General features: G+C 40.7%; 1 protein-coding gene across 14 annotated transcripts in view; it reads right to left on the minus strand.

The window, feature by feature from the left end:
- Positions 1-27,312, minus strand: part of WNK1 (WNK lysine deficient protein kinase 1) — a 128,848-nt gene that overhangs the window by 46,030 nt on the left and 55,506 nt on the right. For 11 of the 14 annotated variants that reach the window (XR_007244852.1, XR_007244853.1, XM_048501104.1 and 8 more), the window contains exons 5-8: positions 13,543-13,631; positions 12,505-12,724; positions 10,978-11,314; positions 8,156-8,343 (exon numbers count right to left, since the gene is read on the minus strand). Coding sequence is in view for 12 of the 14 variants with exons in the window: in XM_048501104.1 (XP_048357061.1) it covers positions 8,156-8,343; positions 10,978-11,314; positions 12,505-12,724; positions 13,543-13,631 (834 nt within the window). In the remaining 2 variants the exon portion in view is untranslated. Of the gene's footprint in view, positions 1-2,841; positions 4,063-5,661; positions 6,452-8,155; positions 8,344-10,977; positions 11,315-12,504; positions 12,725-13,542; positions 13,632-23,420; positions 24,234-27,312 lie in introns of those variants that run through there. The other 3 variants (XM_048501106.1, XM_048501105.1, XM_048501103.1) reach the window with 3 other exon arrangements.

Consider the following 27,312-nt stretch of genomic DNA (forward strand, 5'->3'; position numbering starts at 1 on the left):
CTATACAAACAACAGGGGGAAAAAAGAGAATAATGGAGGGTTGATTTCCCTGGTTGATTTCCCTTTAGCCAACTTGAAAACACAGAACTGTAAAGTGTAGAACTACAATTAAACACATTATATTGGACAGAAAATAATGTTAAGTGGTGTTATGAGGTATGCTCTACTGAGAGATTTTGATCTGGTTTTTTTAGCCGACTCTTGCTTGCTCTGCTCGTGTTCAAAGCTCATTCCACAGTTAATAGGTAGTAGCTGGATGACAGAATCAAGGCTTTTCAAGAAGTTAAACTTCCATTTAAGCTCCTCCTTCTCTTCTTAAGTGACTTGGTTACTCTATTTTGCCTTGTAACTGCTCTGATCCAGTTCATTCCTCTTTAAGATGGGGGCAGGTTTTTTTTTAATGTTTTACATGGGCATTTTCACTTACCACTGTATTCATTTAAAAATATTTTTACTACTGCTGTTCTCATTGCTTTGTAATTGACTTCTTATACTTGCTTATGCATTTATACACATACACCAGTCTGATGAGTTCAACTATCAGACACCATAAAAATACACCAAATAAAAACTGCCTCCCCCCGAAACAAATCAGAAAGACTAGGATCAAATGAACAAGCAATAAGGGAAAAGGGACCAAATCTCCACTAGTAAACACTGTTAGAGCATAAGAAAATAGATCTTTCACATACCACGAGGTGTGGCCCAGTTATTGAATCTCCAACCAAAGAATGGAATTATGCATACAGAAAAAATGTTAACCTCATGCACTACAATTGGTATTTCCATTGCTTTTACAATGTTTAAAGCTGTGGATTCGCTCAATTATCTGCACACAGTAAAAAAGTACAGGATTCTCTCCCAATTATGGTCTGAGTGCTGGAGTCAGAGAGTGGCTTGCCTAACTCAAATTAGTGCACTCCCTGCTGAAATAAGATTTGAGCGAGGAATTTCCTGACACCGTACCCTTTCTCACCAAAAGATCCAAGTGCGGTCTGTAGTGCTTGGGTGGAAGAGGGGGAGAGTAGCATGCTTCCACCATTTAAAACAGCCCCTTGGTGTATGAGACTGGGACGGATGGAGGGGACTTGGGAGAATTGCTGCCAGGCCAAGCAGGGCAGCAGTGGCTTGGTGCCGCTGCCCCACTGGGCCCAGCTTGGTGGGGGCTTGAGAGAACTGGTGTCGGGGGGGAGGTGTTGATGGGGGCTTGAGACAACTGGTGTCAGGCTCAGCAGGGCAGCGAGCTACTTGCCACTCTGCTCACTTTGGGGTCTGAGGCAGGGGGAGGGTTGGCGGGAAAGGACATGGCAATACATGAATTCACAATTCCACTTAGATCTTTTGATGGGAAAGGGTATAACTCACTCCACTCTACCAGGCTCTCATGTTTACTGTTACAATGTTTGCCTCCATCTTTAGTAATGGTGCAACAACTTTCCAATACAAGATTTCCCAAAGACATAACCACCTTAAACAAGATTTGCTTTTTACAGGGCTATCCAACACCAAAAAACAGAGGCCAGCAATGAGCCCTCCTGATCCATCCCTAGCTAATCCAAATGTATTCTATCACTGTGGGTCCTGTAAACCACAGCCTACTCTACCCAATGGGGTCCCCAGTTTTTCCAGTGAAAAGGTTAGGAGACAGAAGCAGGTGATCAGCAGCTAACTTAGAGGAAGTTAAAAGATTAGAAATAAACGTTTACATTGTTAAATCTTTCCAAGCTCATTTGTATTGTTCTTCAACTCCAACAAATACAGGACTGAGAAAAGTCAAACCTATATCTGGGCTCGATATTCTTTACAGTTGCCTGATTAAATTAAAATATCTACTAACCACCCTTCTCCCTTGCGGAATTTATATTGGCTTACAATATAAATAAAATATTCTAATACCATCTATGCTATGTGTCCTCTCATTCTGCACTTGGCTTCTAAACCCAAGTACCTGAAGCACTCTAACTGTAACTATTTATTTAAAAGTGATTTTAATGGATTAAAAAAAACCCTCAATTGTCTTTGCAGCACCAGTAAAACTAGTCTGCCATTTACACTGTGAACCAAGGGCCACATTTCAGAGATCTGGAGCTGATATGAGAACACCTGTTGCAAAGTCCCAGTGCTGATTCTCTCCCATTTCTCTAAAGTTAGCTATCTGGCGTGCACATTACATCAGTCAAAGAGCAATATGGCCTGCATGGTGCCGGCCGCTGACCCCTACCAAAGCGAAATGGAAAAAGCAGCTGAGTGTATTTTGGGCCAAAAAGCCTCTTCCGTTTCTAGTGAACAACTCTGAAATCTCCGATTGTCTGTATATTGCCTATATCTATTCCATAGTACCCTATATAAATCTCAGAAGACATGTCAATAAGGGATATTTAAACAGTACTTCGAAGTACTGTGTTTGTTCCTGTTAAAGAATGATATTAGTACAGCCAGTCCACATCTTCAGGTTATGAAGCGTCCCCTTAATTTCACTCACCTGAGCATCCTAAGTGAGCATCAGATAAGTAAAAAGAAAGTTTTTTAAACAGAGTGAAAGGAGCACCATTTGTTTCTATATTAACTAGCCCGCTAGGCAAAGGTTTTGTCAAGTATCGGGGCAAACTTGATACGTTAATCATGTTCAGGGGAATTCCTAACAAGCTAGGGTCAGAGTGGTTTCAACAACTAACACAGTTCTGGCAATGCACAATCTAGTCTCTGAAACTAAAGTAACCTGGGGGAGAGAGGAGAAGATTGAGGAAAGGACAGATGATAGGGAATATAAGGAAACTTGTACTATGGTGTCAAGGAAAACTAAAAACCTAAGACATTTTTGGAAACATTTGTTCCTGTAACCTGAGAATAGAGTGTAGATGGTCCTGAAGAAACCAGTGTCGAGAAAGCCTGTTGAGATGAAGTTCCCTGTGGGAAATGGATGAAGACCTGCGAATCTGGAAATACCTTCTGAGCCAGTTGGGAAGCAGGCAGAGACAAATCTGAAACATATGATGCAGAAGCCCCAGTGGGAGGAGGAGACAGAAAGTCACCAGTGTCTGAGGAAGTCAACTGTGAGGAGTCACTGGAGTATCCTGGGCTCCCTTCTGGCCAGATCTGTAGAACAGAACTACCTCTAGACACCATGAGTTCAGAGCCCAGGAAGTGACACTGCTCTTCTGTGACAGGCTGAAGGCGACCAGGCTGTACAGTAGTTTGAGGAGACTCCTCCTGATTACAATCAGCAGAACCTCGACGATTCCTATAAACACGCTGGGGGATGACTGCACCTTCTCCTGGAGATGCGCTGGATGCCTGAACATGGAACTCAAACACACAGCTTGTTCTGCCATCGCCACTTTGCGTGAGCACAGCAGGAGCAGAATGTGGAACGAATACCGGGTGAAAACTCATCTGGTTGGGATCCGCGCTCAGTGGGGCTGACATACTAGGCAATGGCGATAGTGGATTCATTCCAGAATCCAGCCTCAAGTTCTGAATTTGTCTTGCCAAAAAAGTTTGCCCTGTTGGATACTCAAATGTAGAACCCTGAAGAGGGCCACCATGTACATTTCTTGGTTCAGGTGCCTGCTGCAAGTGTTGCTCAGACCCATGGGAATTATGGGATGCAGCATCATAGTGTTCAGGCAATTGGGGCTGATAATGCATGCTCATTAAATATACTGCTTCTTGAGTCAACACGTTTTTAGCATCCTCAGAAGGAGCCTGTCCAGGCCTGTAATCACCAAACACTTGAGCCGTCTCAAATACCGGGTTAGCCTGCATATGCTCTCCTGTGGCTTTGTGAGCCGTGGTGCTCATTGTCACTAGCGCTTCGGGTGTCCAAGCAGTTGGACTACCGACTGGGAGGAGCAAACTCTGACCAGTCTTGAGCAATGGCTGGAAGTGGCACGTTTGGGCTTCAAGGATGGAAGTGCTCTTGCGCCGCTGAGAAAAGGCCACCCTCGAAGGGCAGATGGGTGGTGGTGAGAAGGACACAGGCCGTTCATGAACGGTTGGAAAGAATACTTGGGAATCTGGGAATGTTGGGGTTCCCCCACACGGATGCACCATGGAGTGAGGCTGTATTGACATGAACAAGACAAGTAATTCACATATTATAGAAGCATATTAGTATGTTCAGCTCAACAGGAAGCTCTCTTTAGTAACCTCATAGAATGGCTACGCCTAGTTCATAGTCAACACACAATATGTTTTGAAGTGTTATAATTATCCATTAAACACATCCATGGCAGATAAAGGTGCATATGGGAATATTTGCTTTTGTTAGAAGCTGCTTTTCCATACATCTGTTCCCATTAGTATGAAATGTTATTGCGTACTGAACAGTGACTTCTTTTAATGAAAGCTTTTTACCATATACACTATATTTCTGCTTCTGAACTGATGAAAATTAGTGGCCTATTAGAGGAATATATTTGCTCTGAAATTAGGAAAGGAGCAGAGCTTCATTAGATTTCTGAAGAAACTATCACCCTCTCAGACACTCCTTACAACAGTTAAAAATCCCTTTTACCAGAAATGGACACCATCTATTAAGGGTTGCCATTATATTCTAGCACATCAAAATATATTTCCAGTCCTCTACATGAATACCATTTACAAGCATCAGAGTAATAAACAATGGCACGCCAACATAAAATATTTAAATGCTCTCAGTTGCCCTTATCCATAATTACTTGAGTTCACGGTGTCAAAGAGTTAATTTATATTCTGGAAAAGCAGCAGCAAACTCTCATATGACTCTGTACAAGGAATGAGGACCAGTCTTGTCTACACTTTTGAATGAAGACAAGGTGTTTCTTTGTGCTGTAGAACAGTGATTCACACTTCTTTATCTGTTCTTATAGATCAAAGAAAATAATACAAATAAGCTTTCTGTAAACCTCCTTTTGTGGACATAAGACTTAAGGAACTTCTCACATGAGTTAAAGGATTACATAGAAAAAACTAAAACTTATCTCATGGTATCAATATTTTAACTAGAATCAATATACCATGCGCAAACTAAAACCTAAATTCAACCTCAAACCGGAAAGCTTGAGGGGGGAGGAGAGGAATCAATCTAGGTAATATTACACAATCTTGAATATTTGACCTAGCTCAAAATTTAAAATATTCTAAGCAGAAAAGTAAAAACAAAGGTTGGCAGGGAAGATCTAGACTAGAGTATGGAACAAGACAGTACTGGAAGCATGACAGCCACACAGAATGGCAGGGAACAGGTTTCTGATGATCTGACCATCTGACTGCTGCTGGCTACACATTTTAAGAAACTTCTCTCAATGCTTAAGCCTAGAAATTTGCTTGTTCCCCCTTATATGATAGCTAACTCTCATACACAGAGACAGCACTATGATTATAAATGGTTACAATCATCTACTTGTAGAATCTGAATAATTACTACTTGCTGACCAGAGACTGAAGTGGAGAACTGATTATCAAAGCATTTCAAACGATAACTAAATTGCTATAAGGTAAATCTGAACCTCTCTCTAAAGATCTGGACACTAACAGCCAGCATTTGGAAGAAGAATCAACTTTCTAGCAGCACAGAGTAAACACAATCCTTTTTCACTCTTATCTAATTACAAGAATGAAGCCAGGATGTATTTAGTGGTGACTTATCTTCAGTGAGCCCAGAAGCATACAGTGACATACAGGGTTGACAAAGAGGGCAGGCAGGCTGGAACGCCGGTGGTTGCGTGGAGAGGCAGTGTGCATGGGCAGGACACTCTCCAGGGCTTTGGAAAGCTTTTCACCAAAGGTTTCCTCAGGAGCAGTCCGAAGGTAGGAGGGAGAGAGAGGTGCAGACAATGCTGATGGAGGAGTGGAAGGAGCACTGAAAGGGATGTTGCGGAGAGGGGGGAAAGAAAGAGGGGAAGCACCAACTGACATGCTACAGCCACTTCGAGGCTAAGGGAACAAACAAACAAACAAACAAAAGTGAACACAGATCACATGGACTAATGAGCAGGAACTGAGGGAGACACACTCATGACAAAGGCCCAATGTTGACATAACATATCGGGAGAAGTATGAACAAACAGTGAGTGGCATCACGTGCAGGAAAGAGACTATATATGCAACTGTGGGAAGATTGGAGGTTTTTCTTTGACTGGCAGGTTCCACTAGCGGCTTCTCCTACAACACAAAGGCTGCCCATGCACAGGAAGAGCATATCTGTTCTCAGTACCTGGCTCAATCAGAACATGTCAAAGTTGTTTCCAGTACCAAATAATTTGATAGGTAAAAATCCCTAAGAGTCAGAGCCATCAGATCTTCACACTAGCTTAGAACAGGAATGGTGGTGTATGCACAAAAGTGTTCCTTCCAAATTTTAGCTTTAACAGTGTTTTAAGTCTTCTTGAAGAGACAGCATACATTTCTCTCTGGGGTGCACTGGCTATCCAAAATCAAGAATTTGATTGGAAAACTATAGTTCTTTATTCAGCCAAGGATTACAAGATAACAAGAATCATCCACATCAACTGTGGAACAAGACAAGAATTTAATTACAAAAGTTGTTTGAGGTTAGATTGCCTCCTAGGAGAGGAGTATGTTAGAGAAAAAACAAAACCCAAACACTTGCAGCAATCTTCCTACACCTTAAAGGTTAGTTGTTTATTTTCCTGGTTTGAACAAATTAGGGTTCAAATCACTTTTGTAAAAGCACGCACACACAAGATTTAATAGTCCCTCCAGCAGCCGAGTAATTCCCCCCCCCCACAACATGACTCTGTATTTTTTCTAGAAACTTGCAGAGAGTACAGTCTCCTCGCCCCCCCACCCCCCCCCACCCCGCCCCCCAAATGTCTCCTCTCTCAATAAGAAAATTTGAATTAAATCTTCTGGAGAGATATGGCCAGATTTTTTTCCCCTATAAGTGTTCAATTAATTACTGGTCTGCTCTGAAGAACTGTTAGTTTATTCCACCAGTGTTAGCCATGATTGTTCAACCTTGAAGCAAGGCATGTGAAGATTGTTTAATGGTTTATTGATCTAAGCCATGTCTTTGAGCTAAAATATAGGAATTAAAAATAAAGCAAGCCAATATTTTGTTTTTTTAAAGCAAAAAAAGAAAGACAGTCTGAATGGTCTCATCTGATATGAATTTTAAAAGGGCACAAAACTTCATAAGTGCATTTGAGCAGAACAGAAAAGTATTACTTATTTTGAACTGATGTAGATTGTCAAATCAGAAACAGTGCATCCTCTAGATATGGGACAGTTATTTGAGAATCAGATATATTTTCACTTGTCCACGAGGAACAACTTCAGTAAAAACAGAGTAGGGGAACAGGTTGTGTGTGCATTCTTTTAAGATGACCTGCCCAAAGTCAGCTCTGAAAATATACCAGAAAAAGATACGGAATAAAGGATAACACAAATGAACACATGAAGTGGGAAAGGTATTTGTGCCCATGAGCAATTAAATGCAAGCTATAAATTAGAACACAAAAGTGGGATCATTTAAAACTGCAGTGTTTGCATGCAGCATTCTAATACGATTAGGAAACCTTACCTTAGCTGGCTGTAATTAAATTCTTATAGAACACACATTTTCTTACGGTCATTTCCTAAACCCCCATCATGAATTTTCAGTTAGAGGCTTCCTCATATACAGTTCATGCACTTGCAGCTCAACAATGCTTGTAGCTAGACAAAATGTTGTACATCTGCTTAGGCAGTGAAATCAACTGGAGGGAATTGTATTGCCACTGACATCTATTGAACCCCTACAAGATCCATTTGTATTCACAAATGCATACAACAGATGCCTTCTCTTTTAGTAAAACCATTCTATCAAAGAGAAACATTCAATATCCTCACATATGAAATTTCCCCTAAACACGCTTTTTAACCTCATGCTGAGAACTAGAAGTCTGCACAAATTGAGGTATATAGATCAGGGCCCTGCACAGCATTGTTTAGAACATAGGTGTCAAACTCGCAACCCTCCAGATGTTATGGACTACAGCTCCCATCATCCCCTGCCAGCAGCATGCTGGCAGGGGGTGATGGGAGCTGTAGTCCATAACATCTGGAGGGCCGCGAGTTTGACACCTGTGGTTTAGAACATTTCTATGCTGCTTTTGGAGAAAACCTCTTTGAGGCAGCAATATTTGCTCTGCTTCTCCGGCTTTACACTTACCCCTGCAGATGCCTGATATCCTCCAGGCTGTTGCGACTGAGGCTGGACAACCGGAACTGTGTACCCTGGGGCTGGAACTGTTGGGATAGACTGTTCATGTTGGGAACCGTAGGAAGCAGTCTGCTGGCTACTCACACATGATTCAGTAAAAAGGGATGATCCCTGACCACTGTCAATAGTCCCATCAGCTGTAAAAGACAATACAAGAGTCAGTTTTAGACATTAGTTGTGTGACCAAGTTCCAAAACAGCAAAGCTGACATGCTCAATGGATCTTGTGCTACGTGTCTCTATTTTTATAAGCCGCTCTGAAGACTTTCAGAGTGAAAAAGATGCTTCCCAATAAATGAAATAAAATACTAATGACTTCATACCATTCTCTCAACCTTCCTCCACTACAAAACTCAGATTATGTTCACTTAGAAAATATCTGGATAAAATATGTACATCTGCAGAATGCTTCTTAGTGATTTCTGACCTGTTTATTTCCAAGATCTTGAGATCCCACCAAGGTATTCTCAGAGGTTTTTCTCCCAAAACTAACAGGGCTGCTGGCCTAGTCTCTTTAAAAGAGCAGAGTTTAAGATCATCAAACATTAAACCAGGCTACTGACTACATGCAATCTGGCTTGAATGTTACACACAATGGGTGATTCTGCACAGGCCAAATATAATGGATTCAGGGGTTTGAAGAAAGCATTACAGAGAAGAAGTTCCCACAGAACTCCCTCCCCCCCCCCCAAAAAAAACACTTCTAACCTGTTATATTTGCCTGAGCTCAGGTTAAATGAAAATTGCTAAATAAGCAATTTGTTCCCCTTTAACCCAGGTTTCAGATGCTTTGCATGGCAGGGGATTGGACTTGATGGCCCTTGTGGTCACTTCCAACTTTATGATTCTATGATCAAGACTTCAAAACAACTTTCTTTTTTGTAGAACTTAAATCAGACCCAAAAATAAAAAGCATCTACTTTTGAGATCATATTTTGGTATTTCCACACCACACACTAATGAAAAAATTAGCATTTCAATTCTTCAACAAAGTCAAATGCATCTCATGTCAGCTAAAGCATGGGAGTTAGGACCTTTCTTACTGTTCATCTTATTTATAAATTCTGACCATTATTACTGGTTATTTTCATGCACTGGCTGAGTTATAACTTACCACAGCTCTACATTTTTATGACAGTACCTTCTCAATTTCCAGGAGCCGCCAGTGTGTTAGTAATGGTCTCTTTTCAGAATACAATATGGCCTTCTTATCTGGGAAAATCACCCCTGTGATTATGGAAGTTCTGAAGTCACCGTTACTCTTTTCCAGTTACAGCCAGCTACTTAATATTTTTCCCATGGTTAGTACAGCAATTTCACTTATATACTGTTTATTTGTGATGGTAGATCTCTCTCTCTGAACTTTAAAATAGAAAGGCCCCATTCTAACAGTTTATGTTTGCTCTAATAATTGCTTGCAGTAATAATTGACTCTTGTGCAACTTTTGACAGAATCACATTAGAATCTGGCTATGAGACAAGAAACAGCTTTTGGAAGCCACCAATATTCCTTCTCTACAGAGCAAGCTGGCATCCATCCCACTCCTCCTTAATGCACAGATGCCAACATGGCGAGAACTTTTGCTGACACATCAAAAAGGTGGTAAATCTTCTCAGTCTCTCTGGCTCCAGACAGAGAAAGAAATCTTTCTGGGTTAACACTGGACAGAAACACCTTTTTAAAAATAATTTATCAAAACATACCATAAAATACCATGATTAACTATTTTAATCAAAACATTAAGGGCTCAGTGGTTTGGACTATCTGCCTCTGGCATGCAGAAGATCCCAGGTTCAGTCTCCAGCATCTCCAGTTGAGAGAACCAGGTGATGTGAAAAGGCTGCTGCCAGAGACCCTGGAGAGGCGCTGACAGTCTGAGCAGACAATATATATCTTGATGGACAGATGATCTGATTCCGTATAAGGCAGCCTCATGAATACCAGAAGAGGGCTGTCATTTACAAAGAGTGATCCAATACATAAAGGGAAATTCCAGTGTCTACTTCATTCTTTCTATGGCAGAACTCACTGTGTGATTAATTATCACTGAAGGAATACCAGCAGTTGATCTTTTGACTTAAATAGTTTCACAGCTTTGTTTTTTAGATAAGCTTTCCTTAAGCTATGGGGAATATTTCTAATCTGGAAACACTGAAAAAGTGATAGACCTAGACTCTTTTTATAAGACAGACAGGCCTGATTATTCTTTAATACTCATCAATATATGAAATATTCTTTCTGCAATGTATATAATATTACCAAGGTTCTAGCATCAAGGTCCTAGAAGACTGATATTAATGGTGAAAGTTCAGGCCTTGGAACATTCTGCTTTATACTAGATGGCTGAACTGGAATTAGTTATAGTATTATTAATCTTCTTTACTTCCATATGATACCAAAAATCTTTAACCAAAAAACAAGCAAGAAAAAACCCAGAGTAGATTCCAAAGCCAACCTGTATTACCCGAATAGCACCAGTCTTTCCTTACCATCAGGAACCCCTGGGCTTCCCTTAACGGGGGGTTGGGAAAATGTGTTCCTTGCTACTCTAGTTTGTTTCACTGACCAAGCAAATTTAACTTTTCCACATCAGTATTTCTGCCTCTGCAGAAGAACTATCTCTCTGAAAACTGAATTTTACACCACTAAATATAAACTGGCCTGTCCTAATGTTGTGCAGTCTTCATCCAGCTGTCTGGTAATAATAGCTCATGGAGCCTAAGCAAAGTGCAGTAAGTGTGAGTCAGGTAATACATACAGGTGATACTTACAGAGCACTGAGGTGCTTGGCGGTTGATACTGCAGCTGTTGATGCTGATCAGCTTCTGGTTCCTCAGGCTCCACTTGTGTAGAAACTGAAGCTGAAGTAGCAGGAACAGCTGTGGTGCCAGAGGCGACAGCAGCTTGCTTTGCCCCTTGCTGAGTAGCACCTGCTTGCAATTGCTGTTCTATCTGCTGTTTCTGATTGACTTCTTCTTGCTTTCTTTTCTCCTGCTCTTCTCTCACCAGCTGGCGCTGCTCCCTTTTTCGCTTGATTAAGGAAACTCTGTCTTTTATGGCCTTGGCCATTGTCTTGTGATCCCCTTCACAGACATACCCAGACTCAACCTAGAAAGTGTACACACACTGTTGGTATGATCATAGCAGGTGGGAAAGGTAAGCTGAGGTAAGATGGATAGATTTCTATAATTACACAGTAAATATGACTTCAGTTAGTTCACTAGCATTTCAGAAAGCCCTGCTGAAGGACGTCATAACAAATCAAGAGCATAATAATGCAAGATCATTCATGTCTTATGTGGAAAGTAGGTGGGGAATCACAAAGCAACATAATACATACCTGCTGCTATATACACCTATATGCATTTACTGAATGCCGACACAATCATCTCTGACCACTATCAGCTGTTCTGGAGGAGACTGAAAGTGCCCTCTACTCAACTAACTGGCATTGTTAAAGATGGCCACACTAACCATTTGTTCAGACAGTACATGTGGTTTCAACCCAACATGGATCACTGCATCTAGCAGTTTATGCAGGATCCTTTACACTGTGTATCATTGTCTTGCATACAATAAACAAGTTCTAGAAAGAATCAGCAGGCAGGGAACATGCATATGTTAAACTACAGGAAGGAGATCTAGCAAAAAAAAAAGATTAGAATCACAGTGGACAGGAACTCTTTATTTAAATTAGTCATAGCAGAAGCCCAGTCAAAACATCACACCATGCAAACAAAGAACAGGTGTCAGATCTAGTTTAGAACTATGCTGGAAAATGTGGGCAGGAGGGTCAGTTTTTCCATATGCATGTAAACACAGCAATCGTAATACAATGAATTGACGACTGGATACAAGTCCTCAGTCTCTTAGGCAATTTCTGTGGGAGCTCACAACAGAATGTTAACAGATGGCTAGTGACTATTGCATTTTGATTAACAAAATTACAGGATCTATGGGGGAACACTGAGCCTTCCTAACAGAAACAGCAGTTACTGAATTGAAACTAACCCAACAGTCTTCTGCTTTGGGATTTCTTTCTCCTGGATAGTAATTCTATCATACTGTCTTGTCCACTGTACATTTCAAAAGATCAGTGTCAAGCAGCATGAGGGAGCACTATTTTTAGGGAGTTAAAAAAGTTAAAGCACCTAGTTATCCCTGTAGTCTTTCTGTATCGCCACCTTTTTTTTGTTTTAATACGCTCATTCTTATAACAGTAACCAAACTTCAAGTAGGCCAAATCACACCTAGAATTGTTTAAGTTCTACACCTACGCTGAGAAGTGCATTACCTACCATTTCCTGTGCAACGTCCTCTGGGACATCTCTCTCCAAGTCAAAAGAAAATTCTATTGCTTCATTGTCCTTGTATTTTCCCTTAAGTTTTTTAATGTCTTCAATTCGTAACCAGAGCTTGATGGCAATTTTCTCTCCATCATCTTCCTCTGCCAGCTCTACCCGCACACCGGTTTCTTCCTGGAAGAATGCATGATTCAACAGATCCTTGATAGCATATCTAAGCAAAACAAGAGGGAGAAATGAAAGGGGGGAAAGTGGTTAATGATATTAGGTTTCAACTAGACGCAAAGGGCACAAATGTATTTCCCCTATTTTTTAAACCAAAGAGTGTGTATTGCACTTGAGAATCAGCTATGATTTTATATTCATGATGACTTTTTGGTGATTATGAAACACCATAGATTCTGCAGACAAGTTAGCCACTTATGAAACATCATGCATTTTTCATGTTATATACTGTTACATTCTGTTCATGCTGTAAAATCTTTCTGGCAGAACTTGTCAGGAACTAGGTGGGAAAGTAATGACATGTGTGAGGCAAAGACCATGGAAGCTAGCTAGGGGAAGGAATAGAGAAATTTTTCATTGGCTTCCAAACACGAAGCAAAAACACTGCCAATAAATTTAAAACTCCATGCCTGTCCCCACCTCCCGCACAGGAGAGAGAAAGAAATATGTTCTTTCTCTTTTGTAGGACAAGCGTAAGTGAGATGGTAATGGCTTTTCTTCCAAGCGAGAGATTAGTGTCTATCCTAAACAATGTGTAATCTTATTTTGAGGGTAAGACCTGAACTCTTCAAATGAAAGGTTCTTTCTATGCTTTTTTTTTTTGTAATCAAAGCACGCTAAGATTGAAATCTATTTGGCTTTTGGAGATCATGCTTTTAAGAAAAACCACAGACCCACCATCATGTATCTGATCATTCAGAAATTACATGCTACAATTCTTACATGTTAAGAGTACCTTTACAATTGTCTTTTAAAACCAGAACTGCTTCATTTCTGTTGCCCAGTACAAATGGAATGAATATTTACCTTTCATCTTTGTTTTGACGGATGCATCCCTCTATGATTTCTTTGACTTCAGGAATTGCTACTTTATCAAAGCTAGCTGGCTTGACACCCTGTAACACAGAAGAAGCAACAGGGGAATGTGGCAACCAGAAAGATGCGTTAATATATCTGACGTATAAGGAATGATGTCAGACACTTAAAAGTTCTGTGAAAAATTCGTTCAATTCACCACAAACCAGAGATGCTGAAAATTTTTGAACCATGATTGCACTCTCCAGCTGACCAAAAACATTGTTCTTTTCAGTAGCCAAGTTAAGGGAAAGTAGCACAGCCATGTGGATTTTACACAAATTATCATCATTGATAAAATGCATGTAACACATAGAGAGGTGGTTAATGAATGTCAAACCCTAATAGAGGAGTCCATATATGCTTTATTTTTACCACACAGATGTTTTGCTTGTTTTTTTGCCACTGAACTGCATAAATATTGATGCATCAATAACTAGAAGTCTTTTCAATTAACAAAAAAAGCAAGCTGGAGTAAAAGCTCAATTAGTAGCTACACAGGAATTACTCAGCATGGCATAGTGGTTAAAGGAGTGAGATAGGCAGATCAATAACCAATTGAGTCTTAACTAAACAACCAGGAGCAGTCTGTTTTTTTTTTCATTAAGGATGCTTCTAACAAAAATTCAATGACATCAGCACCTGTTATTGTCTCCCCTCAATACCTCTGATTTGTATCACTATTTACTATACTAGGAACAAAATGTTTTTATACTCCACTCCTCTTTGCCTTTAAGGCATTTCAAAGCAGATTACAACTGCCTTGCCTTCCGCTCTGGCCCAAAGTTACCTGCAGACTTCATGTGGAGGAGTGGGACACAAACCCAGTTCACCAGATTAGAGTCCACTGCTCTTAAACACTCCACCATGCTGGCTACACCAGACTACATTTTAAAATGATTTTTAAAAACTTTCATACCTGAAAATTAATTAACAAAGACAGTTATAAGGGAAAAAACAGATCTTACCATAATTACAGTTCTAAGGACTAAAAAAGAGAACAAAATTGTATATATAAAATTGTATAAAGATCCTAACATAATTCTCAAAGCTAACTACTTTTAAGATAGCTACACATGTTCCACAATAAACTGGTAAAAAACTCTAAGGCCCCTTCTGCACACGCAAAATAATGCGTTTTCAAACCACTTTCACAACTGTTTGCAAGTGGATTTTGCCATTCCGCACAGCTTCAAAGAGCACTGACAGCAGTTTGAAAGTGCATTATTCTGCATGTGCGGAATGAGCCTAAATTACTATCATAATTTTCTAAAAATCCTCACAGTCATATTTTCTCCCTTTTACCAATTTTACATTTAATATTTCCTATATTCTGATTTACATCTATCATTTCAACTATAGATTTCACTTTTCACCATTATTCATATTTTTGAAAATAATATGTGTAACGCTTTTCCATTTATCTTGGAATTCTTCAGTTGGTCTCATATTCATGGAATCTGTTAGCTTTACCACTGTCCCATATTCCATTAATTTCTTTGCCTAATCCTCTTGGCTGAGCATTCTTCTTCCTGGGAGGCCAAACTTATGGCCTGGGCCTTGTGTCTCCAGTCACATATCTTCTCATTAATCTCAGTTCAGTAAACAATTATTAGACATAATATTTCTAGTAGAAATTTAAGTGTCCAATTCTGAGCATCACCTGGGCTGTTTCAGAAACTCCATTTATGTGCCTGTTGTTTTTTGTTTCCACACTAAGTCATACTCCATTCCTGCACAAATCATTGACAGCCCATCTTTCCTATTAAGAACGTGTTGGTGTTTTTTTTGTTTTTTTTTGGGGGGGGGGGTTTCACATGAAAAAAAAAAAACCTTTCCCAACCTGGTGCTGCCCAGGCAATCTTTTTCATGCATCTGAAAGGAAATGTAACTCTTGTGTTTGAATGAAAGAAAACCTCTCCTTCACTCACTTCCTTTGCATTTTCACAGTGCACCACTTTGATTTCAGTGCTGACAGTAATAAAATTAAGATTTTTTAATATGGGGATGAGGTTTCAGAGCAAGGTACTATATACAACTCTCAACTAGCAGTTAAAGAGCTCCTAAAGTGCTCTCTCTTACTTTCTCCCAAGCAGTAGGAGGTGAATTAGTCTTTTCAATGTAGATTAACACAATGGGACCTTCCAGCAATTAGCATTAGCAACGAATTCACAGTTTAGCCTTATGCTGGAGCAGTACGATAAATGCAAGTTTAGTATTGCCCAATTCTTGACTAGTACTACTCATGAACAATTTTTGAGTGTGAGGAGAATCATGACAATTGCATGATTAAAGTGGAGGGAGAGTTGAATTCACATTGGGTGTGGAAGGAAGACCATGGCTAACGAAGGTACAAAAAATCAGAGAAATCTTTCTTGACTGCAAGTTGAGGGACAATCCCATTAGCAACATAACCATAGGGGGATAATTCTTATGTGGAATCAACCTGTCAGGTACAGTGAAAAATACTACTGAGACAACCATTTCAGGCTAGACGGTGTCCTGTAATGGTAGTGTCGACCAGGTTCAAAGTCCCATGCTGCCATGAACCTTGCTAGACTAGAACTTGAGGTAGTGACTCTTTCTAACCTACCTCACAGAGATGTTATGAGGATAAAATGAATGAAGGGGGAACTCCACAGACCACCCTGAGTTCACGGGAGGAACTGCAGGATATAAATAAAAGTGGGCATGCACGTTTTAAAGTATTTTACAAATTTTAGAAGTCCAAAAACTTGAAACTGGATTCAAATTAAATATCAGGTAGAGTGCTTGCTTTGGTTTAAGTTGCCCCGCTATTATCTTCTCTCATTTGAGGTCACAAGATACTACAGTCAATTATTGCTCATATGTGAAATAGCTATATTAAGTCTCACAAAACATGAGAAGGAACAAAATAAACTCTTGCATAGCTGACATAAAGTTTCACACTAGCTTGAGAAAGTCATAAGATTCTTCAGCTGCATTTAAATGATAAGAATAAACCTCAGGGGCTTTGAAGGGGGAGGGGGTAGAATAATGAACCAGAGTTCGAGTTTGCACACTCTCTCATCTTCTTGCACGTAGCTGGAAACTTAAGACTCACACATTCTGCCTAACTACACCGTGTAATGACATCCCAATAAAACGAAATGACAAAATGTTGTTTTCCCTCTTGCCTACAAAATAGGAGTCTAAACAAGAGTGAGATCATTGTTATCACGAACAAGCCAAGGTTTGTTTCCATGCAGCCTTTTTCATGTTTAATGACCAGAAAGAAGAGGATGCGGATGCGGGCACAATGAATTTACTCAGTTACCCAACATCTGCATCTTTTCAGTCCCACAATTTACTGCTATGCATGTGACTGTGAAAGAGAGAAGCGAGTACTCAGTTTGTAAGATGGCTATGTGTATTAAGAGGATTTAAATTTTTGTCCAAGTTAACACTTTGAGCTGTAAAATGATCTGGGCAAGACTAAGTTAGAAGGGGGTGGGGGGATGCAAAAGGTCAAAGAGCTGCTATGATCCTGAGCTGCTGTATAATACATGCTATCTCGCTAGCAGGTCAGGGAATTTTTTAATCCTTATCCTGTATCAACAAAGGTCACTGGCCTGCTACTGGGAGCTTCTGTTCAGTGAATCTTTTTCGGGTATAAATTTAAAGTTTATTTTTCTAGTATCACACTTCTTCCCACTGCCCCAAGAGTTAAACATTCAAATGGGAGGAAGGGGCAGTGTAAATAAAACTTGCCTCCACTTGACTGAAGCCACATAAAGGGTATTAAAGTCGTCCCTGAACTGTGACAAGAAGTGGACTCCGGTAACTTTTTAGATTTAGATGGCAAGCTCTTTTTTTGTTTATGCCACAAAAAGATCCATGTAACCTGACAGAACACTACTTTTTTTTACTATTTTCTGCTTGGCTTTTGTAAGCTGATCTGAGTCCCCAGGTGCAAAAGTTGTGATATAAATATCTGAAAAGTTCTTACATAATTATGTATGTGCGTGATCATTGATTCTAATTTACTGTCTGACATTTTATAAAGTATTCAAATATGTAGTAATCCACCAAGGCCCCATTACTAGCTGCAACACTGGTAGCTGGTTACCATTTCAAAACAATAGTTAATTTATGCAAAAATATTCATGAAGAGTTATAAATTGCCTTCTTGTGATCTGATCACATGAAACAGTTGAAGACGCCAGGCCATTTCTAGACGGCCCGGAAAACATTAAAAAAAATGGAGGGGAGAGGGAGAAGTAGCATTAAATAACATGGTGTACTATTCTGTGTTTCCAGAACACCAAGCAGCTTGAGGGCTCAGCTGACATTCAGAAGCAGAGCGCTATTGCCCTTGACCAAATATAAAAATGGACTGTTCGTTATGTACTAGTTAGTATGTTTTAGGTTTAGGTCAACAATGGCCTACCAGAGCCAACTCCCCCCCCCCACACACACACTCATACCCACACAAAAGGGTAAGCATTTTCCCATTTACTAGCAATGTTTGCACAATTAGCTTAAATGTGCAGTATTGAAAGAGAGAGACTGCCGTGTACTAATATAGATTTCTACAACTATTTTATCACTATATGGATTCATAGATGGGCAAGTAACTTGTGCAGTTACCTGCAATGGTGTCTTAGAATTCCCCCCCCCCCCCACATATCTAACGCCAATAAAAGTCAATCTGACTTCAAGCAGTCTTTTCTGTGGAAAAACAAGTTAGAACAGCTAAGGTTTAAATCCTGCATTGCTCTTCTGCTTGTGCAGCACTGTTGTTCACTGCATGAGCAGAAAGCATTTAGCACTAAATCAAAGCAGAACTAAAGCAATGGGCGACAGAACATCACAAGTGGAACGTATAGGATTCAAGCTACTACGTTTGCAATTTCCCCTCCAGAAGATCCATATTATGTCAGAAATGCTACTGGGACATATTTCATTATAACAAATTAAATATGCATTTTAACATCACTTTTTCTTCAGGCAAACATTATGCCTTATACCTATATCTAATATAGATAACCATTCCCACAGGACATATGATACGATTTAATGCTCAAGTTAATAGTTTGAGCAGGAGCAAGAGAACCTCCAATTTAAAAAAAACTAGTTTCTACTTCCCCCAGTCATGAAGAAAATCTGAAGCAGTACTGGCACAACTGCTTCTTATAAACACCAGTCCACAGATGCAAGTATACCCTGCTCAACTCCCTCCTCCTAGCATACTCTATGCATTTCTGAAGTTACTTTCTCTAGTCTTCCACTAATTACCTCTCTCAGTTCTTCTCAAAAACTGAATATAGAAGTCGAAATTCTGTAGCCCCCCCCCCCCCCCCGTTCTAATCAACAATGACTATGAGGAGATTTGCAAAACTAATTCATTCACATTTACATAGCTGTAAAATTGCAAGAGTTGGGGTTTTAAGAACATAATTTTAGAGCTATTCATTATTATTTTTAAAATCCAGTGGTTCTATATCTGTGCGAGAAGAGCATCTTAAGAGAATGACTTTCCAACAAGCCAAATAGCCAATGGTTGACTCACTAAGACACTTTTCAAATTTACATTCAAGGCTGTTACAAATGGTAAATGCTGAGGAGCGGTTGAATTTGAACATGAAACTGATCCAATAAGAAACTGGGCACATAAATAAAATGAGATAGATGAGAAAAATATAACAAATCCAATGTTTTAAATGGCGACATTAGAAGTTACACCAAGCAAACAGTAAGAAAAGCAATATTTTTCATGAAAAATGTATTCTGCCCCTACAAATATGTCAGGTAAACCAAACTTTAATTTGATTAATTCATGTATACCTGAAAATGTTCAGAATATTAATAAGGATTGGACAGTTCTAAATTTAAAAAAATATATAACTGTTCCTTTATGGAATTTAATTGTTTTCTTCCATTTAGAAAGGTAAGCTTTTCTAACTATAAGGCTGTTTGGGTTGGATCCACTGGAGCATTTCTGCCCAGGAACCAGGATTTTCTTGTCTCTTCCCTTCCATTGCAGTCTAAACTGCTCCCCCCTAGAAAAGGGGGACCTCCAAGAACAACCTTTGTGGCTGCAGTCTGGGTGAAATAACAAAGTCAAAGGTGAACATTCTTCTGCCACAAAAACATTCTGCTGGATCTAAATCACTGTAGAAAAACTTTTGTAGACTATGCCAAATTCAGAATTGTATCCCAGTTAGTATTTATTTATTTATTTATTTATCTATTTATTTATTTCTATCCCACTTATATACAGGATCTCTAGGCAGCCACGTACATCCATGAAAAACACAACATACGAAAGTTAAAAACCCAACCCTAACCCTCACCACACCCCCAATCAGCAGCATCATAGAGAAGGCGTCCAGGGAGACTAAAAAAATGCCTGAGTGAAGAGGAAAGTCTTCACCAGGTGCCTAAAACCATAGTGGGTAGACATCCAGTGAATCTCTGAGGAGAAACTATTTCAAGACCTGGGGGCAATCACAGAGAAAGTCCTTTTCTGTGCCCCCTCTCCCAAATATATCAGCAAGGGGAGTACCACAAGGAGGGCCTCTCCACTGTGACCTCCATGCCTGGGTAGGTATATATGGGCACAGGAGTTCCTTTACATGACAGGACCCAAGCCATTTAGGGCTTTGTTTGTTAAGGTCAACACCTTGAATTGGGCACAGAAGCAAATTGGGAGCAAATGCAGTTTTTTGATGTACCAGCAAGCAGACTAGCTGCAGCATACTGCACTAGCTCCAGCCTCTGGATCATCTTCATGGAAAGCCCCCCATGGAGTGCATTATAGTAATCCAATCGGAAGGTTACCAGAGCATGTAACACTGTGGCCAGTCCCCTTTCCCCAAAACAGGCAGAGTTGGCAAACCAGCCAGAGCTGCTGGAAGGCCCTCCTGGCTACCGCTGCCACTGGAACATCAAGGGACACCAATGAATTCAGGAGCACCCCCAGGTCTCACACTAAGTCTTTCTGGGGCAATACAATCCCATCCAAAAGCAGCTGCCCCTGGATCTCATGGACTCGGGAACCTGGAATACAGAGAACCTCCATCTTCTGGGTTCAACTTCAGTTTATTGGTCCTCATCCTGCCCATAACTGCTTCATGGCAATGGTCCAGCACATGGAGCACCTCTTCTGACTCCAATGAAATGGAGACACAGAGCTGCCTGCTGCCTGCATATTGGTGATACCCAACTCCAAATCCCCTGATGACCTCTCCCAGCGACTTCATATAGATGTTAAGAAACATTGGAGACAGGACCAAGCCATGGGGAACTGCACAATGGAGCTCCCAGGATTGTAAGTACCTGTCTCTCAATGCTATCTTCTGGTACCGACCCTGGAGATAGGAGGAGAACCACTGTATACAGGTACACCCCCCTCCAATCTCATTCCTCAGTCCAGCAAGATACCATGGTCTATGGCCGTGGTGGCGAACCTTTGACACTCCAGATGTTATGGACTACAATTCCCATCAGCCCCAGCCAATTGGCCATGCTGGCAGGGGCTGATGGGAATTATAGTCCATAACATCTGGAGTGCCAAAGGTTCGCCACCACTGGTCTATGGTATCAAAAGCTGCTGAGAGATCCAGGAGAATCAACAGAGTGGCATTCCCCCTTTCTTCTCCCAGTACAGATCATCAGTAAGGCGACTAAGGCTGTTTCCACGCCATGACATCGCTTGATACTGGATTGACATGAATCCAGAAAATCAGTTTCCTCCAAGTATGTCTGCAGTTGAGCTGCCATCACTGCCTCCACTTTACCCAAAAATGTGATGCTGGCCACCAGGTGATGGTAGCCCAGGTCCGTAAGGTCCAAGGAGTGCCCCTTCAAAAAGGGACAGACCACTGCCTCTTGAAAAGGTGGCAGCATCACCCACTCCCTCAAAGAGGAATCCACTATTTCCTGAACCCACTGGGCCAACACCCCCCCCCCCGCCCCCCCCAGCTAGCTTTTATCAGCCAGGATGGACAAAGGTCTAGAGGAGCAGGAGCAGGCCACATCCCTGCAAGCAACTTGTCCACACCCTTGGACGTCAAAAACGGACAATGATCCAACAAAACAGGACCAGACAGTGCTCTGGACACCTCCACAGGACACTGTTGAGCAATGGAATCCAATCCTGTGCAGAACAGAGCGACTTTAGCCTTAATAGTGCCCAGAAAAATCATCACAGCAGTTTTCAGTACACGTACTGATACAGAGATGCTGAAGAGTTTGGTGGACATCATTATTGAACAGAAGATCAAAGAGAATACAGTATGTAATAGCTGAACTAATTTTTAGTAGGCTAACACAGACATATGAGAATATATCTCATGCATCTAATGAAGTGAGCTTCAAGTCCCATAACAAATCGGTTAACTTTTAGGATATTACAAAGTGGGGGGGGGGGGGGGGATAAAATGTTACTTTTGCTTTTTATGCTCCACAATAAGTAGTGTGATTAAAATGTATATCAAATGATACATATGTTTTATTTTTTTAATAAAATTCAACTGCTACTCAGCTTCTCAAAATAACTGATGACTGCCAGTTTATCTTTCACAAATACACCAACAGTTAAACACAAAAGCCATTGCAATCAGCATTGACGGAACAAACTGGCAAGAGGAACTGATTTCCAAATAAGCAAAATATTTAGCAAGAGACCAGAAAACCATTATGCTGACTAATTCCAAGACATCCTATTACAGAACAATCCCTCAGATTGAACGGTTTTTGTTTCCTGCTCTTTTTTTGCAAAAGATCCTGCTGACATCATGTTAGATTTGAGTCCAGCAGCCCCTTTGAGACTAACAAGATACCTGATGAAGGGAACTTTGACTCTCTAGAGCTTATAGCAAAAAAAATCTTGTTGGTCTCTAAGCTGCTACTGCACTCAAATTTAGCTGTTCTACTGAAGACCAACATGGCTACCTTCTGAAACGGATATTCTTTGTCACTTTTAAAATACATAACTCACTAAGCCCATATCAAACTGTTCATTGTATTGTCGAAGGTTTTCACAGCTGGATTCAACTGGTTGTGGTGGGTTTTCCGAAACAGACTTTTCTCTGTGATACACCTCTGAAGATGCCAGCCACAGATGCAGGCAAAACGTTAGGAACAAGATCTACCAGACCACGGCCACACAGCCTGGAAAACCCACCACAACCTGCTGTCTTCACCTTTCATACTGCTAGTATTACTCAACAGTGTAGCACATATGCTGTCCAAAGTTTAAGCATTCTTTCAGAACTGCAAGTCAACAGCACAGTGAAAGACAACACACCATTATTTGAACAACTGAGAAGGATTGTTCACTGATTAACTAAGCACCAATTTAAAAACATCAGAAGTAAAATACTTAATATTCTACCACTTTGTCAAATCTGTTGTGCTGGTGTTTTTGTGCTCCCTCAAGAGCAAGACGGCTTTAACAGCATTGTGTTTCATGGAGAGGATAAAAATACCAGCACCAACAAGCTGAAGCTTGCTATTGCATTCAAAGTAGTAGTGCCAACTCATCAGACAGAATTAGTCCCAGCAGGAACCTACACCTCCTTCATTTCCATTTTCCTACATCATTTTGTTGCCCCAAGACAGCTTCCTATTGTGCTGATGCATCCAGATGTGTATACAAAAAAGTTCCACACAAATATTCAAGTTCAGTTGTGTTCCTGAACTGATACAACCATGCACTCTAAAGCACAAAGTCAAGACTGCAGCTGTTTAACGACCAAAATTGTAAAATAAAAATGTACAGAGAATTCCTTAGTAAAGCAACGCAACTCCTATTTACCGAACTGGGTCTAACTAAAGTAAACCACTACGGCTGAAATCCTTACCTCCTTAGCACAGTCCTTGTGAGAGCAGCAGCAACAGTGGGAATTTATGATGACAAACACCGGGCAAATATCTCTCTTTGAAAAATCCATCAGGAGACCAGCCACACAAGAATGTGCACACGCAGCAAGGTTCCAGTTAGGAGAAGGAACTATTGAAGTACACAGTTAACGCACAGCGGAAGGCAAGCAGACAATGAGGTTGGAAGGGAGCATATTTTCCTCTTTTACAGTTTTGCTTTCCTTCATCCTGTGTGTATGGCTGTAGAGATCAGAGTTCTGTCGAGAAACCTGCTTTCGCTGCCAAAGCCCTTTGTGAGCTGCAACAAATGCCATATAACAGGTAAGCATGGCGAGACTCCTCCCATCTTACCCTCCCTTCACATTTCAGGCTGACTGGAATCAGGTTCTTTCATTCTTTTTTTTTTCTTTTGGCAACAGTCAAAATAGTTCTTTCCAAATTTTACTATAGCATTATACCACAGGCTAAAGAGAACACAGCTAAAACTGACATGCCTGGATTTCTTAGAATTTCACTCAAAACTGTATTTTGTACTCTATACTGCCATGTGATTATTCAGCCAAATTAAAGAATGTAGGCACTTCACTTGTTGGACATGTAGCACACTGTATTTTCTTGATTCCTGATTCTACTCTTTACAGCAAATCCACAGGTAGTACTAGAATATAATTGCAATTGTAAAATGCAAACCTCCCGGCTCAAGATGAAAGGCAATTATTACATCTCAGCCCCTTGTCCTTCCCAAGCCTCTGGCCAAGAAAGATTGGGTTGGCTGTTGTGGGTTTTCCAGGCTGTCTAGCTGTGGTCTTGTGCAGTTTTAGCTGCTAATGTTCTCTGGCCCACATCTATGGCTGGTATCATCAGAGGCCACGTCACTGCACCACAGAGAGAAACACATATTGCTGTGTTATGCCCTTGAAGATGCCAGCCACAGATGCAGGCAAAACATTAGGAGCTAAAACTGCCAGACCGCAGTCATACAGCCTGGAAAACCCACGACAGTCAGTTGATTCCTGCAGTGAACGACTCCAATAATACAAAGATTACATTCTACTGTTGTACCACACTGATCCACTACCAACACACCCTAAAAGTGGTATGTAGGCAAAAAACAGCTGCATCAAACCAATCAACATCTCTTGGCTGTAAAATCAAGGTGTTGCGCCTGGAGCACACTATCAAAGGTGTCAAACTCACGACCCTCCAGACGTTATGGACTGCAGTTCCCATCATCCCCTGCCAGTATCATGCTGTGATCAAAACCTGTGCGCTAGATATATGAAGATGGCCAGGAAGGCTTCCACGCTTCTATCATTCCACAGATTGTGCAAAATCCAGTTGTTCAGGAGGATGTGTCTTTATTAAAAGAACAGGGTTGTAATCTACAATTGGCATATTTTATCCTGCTTTTACTGTATTGTCTTACACTTTTTCAGTTCCGTTTTCTGCATTTTTTGTATTATATCCGATACCTTTTTTCTTTAGTACCATATTTCTAATATTGTAATCCTCCCTTGTTGCATTGTTTACTGGGCATCATATGCTATAGGGTAACATTTTATCTCATATGACCTACAGTGAGTCTCAGGGAAAAAAGCCCGGCATAAAGTAGCCATCCCCTCTAATAAATAAATGTCTGGATGGTCCTCAGGCCCTCCCCCAAATCTGAAGCTGATTAAAACACAAACCCGGAAAGGAATTTTACTCTAAGTGTTTTAATGCCTTTGTAATGCATTGCTGTGGCCCATGGACTTCAGTTGTACAAACAAGGTGCTTCTGAAAATCTCCATTACTTCTTTGTTACATGATTTTGGTACTGGTTTGAGCTGGACACAGGCTGCTACAAACCATTTAAGGATTTTTTTTAAAGCACTCATATCTCAAATGGAAAACATTCACCCCGCCTTCTAAATGTCCCAAGGGAATACTACAGAAAGCAATTAATTTACTTCCTGCATCTCATGAAATGGCTGTACCTGCTATTAGCTACCTAATCCATGATGTTTGCATGCTTAACCTGTTTTGGTCAACTCAAATTTTAATTGCCAAATCATAAAAAAGTAAATCATTCAAGTACAGGTGTATTCCTGTCAGCTCAAGGATCTTCAAAACTTGTTAAGTCTTGACATTTTGATATTATGATACATATTTTGGGGAAAAACATGCTTGTAACTAATGATAGTAAGTGAATACCAACATTTTTATTAATATAGTTTGCTCATAAGAATTGTCATGATTTTTAAATAATATTTTTATATGAACACGTTATCTCTCTCTGGTGTTAAGAATTGTATTTAAGAAAATATTCACTCTTATCTATTGTTCTTATTTTTTCTCACATCTTTCTGTAATGACTGAAAAATAAAAATAAGATTTTAAAAAGCTTTAAATCTCTAGGGGCTTTTCAGAACTTTCAGAAAAGGCTAGTGGGTGCCACCAAAAATGACAGGTGTTAGGTGGAACCAATCACAAAATGGCCACCATGGGGCAGAACTATCAAAGGTTCCAAGCCAAACATTCCCCTGTGATGGGAACTCCTAATAGGGATACCTTGCAGGCCCAAAGGTAATGATTTCTGAGATCCTCTGAAGCATCTCCTGCTGCAATGAGATAAAGAAAAGCCAGGATTAGCCTTGGGCTTTAGGGAAGAGATACTGTAGGGAAGAAGTCAATCAACCATTAGCAACATTATAGTGGGTGCCATACTGTCAAGCAACCCTGTAGCAATGACTGAACTACCAGAATACCTAGACCAGGGGTGGCCAATTGGCCATGCTGGCAGGGGCTGATGGGATTTGTAGACCATGAACATCTGAGGTGCCATAGGTTGGCCACCCCTGGCCTAGACTAAAATGTAACTGAAAATAATGAAAGAACTCCAGGTCCAAATCTTCACTCTGCCATGGAAGCTGGGGCCAATCACACCCTGCAAGCCTAGTTCACAAGACTGTTGCAAAGATAAAATAGAAGGAAATGACATAAACTACTTTTGGTCCTCACTGGGGAGAAAGGCAAAATATAAATGAAGTAAGAGAAGGAATAAACAAACAAATAAATATATCATGATCATGCTTTGGAAAGAATCAAAATCTTTCCCCAAAACGTTTGTGTTTATTAATCTATCATTAACACAGTAGATCCAAACAATGGAACTTGAACTATGTGCCACCTTAACAAACTGTTAGAAACAATCTGGAAGACGCTTCCTTTGAGGTCTGTCACTGAAATGAACTGGAAGTTCCTATTTGGCGTTTTCCCCATTCAAGTAAACTAGAATCTAAAGCCCCACGAAAGAGAGCTTTAACCACGTTAATTTAATAACTTACAGTCCAATTTCGATTTCTAGGTGGTCAGGGACGGTGCCACTGAAGAGCTGAGCTACTGCAGAGCTGCCCCACCATCTCCAGAGCACTTTCTGGTGGAATGAGGAGGGAGGAAAACCCAAAAAACTTCCCCACGGCCAGAAAGCCCTCAATGGACTTATGCCACCCAAAAGGAGATAAATAAAATGAGATAAAGAGTGGCAAAAGGGTGGCATAAGTCCAAGGCCTGAGTCACTGAAACATTTCTTCACAAACCTGCAGTGGAAGCTGACTCATGTCAGCTCCACCCCTAGTAACAACCCTGCCACACTCCCACTGCACCATCAGGGCTGGCGGTGGAGCAGGATGGTGCTCAGCGCCACACCTGGGCATCCCAGTGGGGTCTGGCAGCCAACCACCGGTGTGTTTGCCACTCTGCCAGAGTAAATGCCCCGGGGAGGGCAAAACCACCAGCACAACCCTGAGCCACCTCCACGTAATGATCCCCCCCCCCCCATCCTGGATTGAACCATTAGATACACTGGACATAAGTTCCACATTTCATAAGAAA

Source organism: Sphaerodactylus townsendi, linkage group LG06 (assembly GCF_021028975.2).
Source record: "Sphaerodactylus townsendi isolate TG3544 linkage group LG06, MPM_Stown_v2.3, whole genome shotgun sequence".
NCBI classification, from domain to species: domain Eukaryota; kingdom Metazoa; phylum Chordata; class Lepidosauria; order Squamata; family Sphaerodactylidae; genus Sphaerodactylus; species Sphaerodactylus townsendi.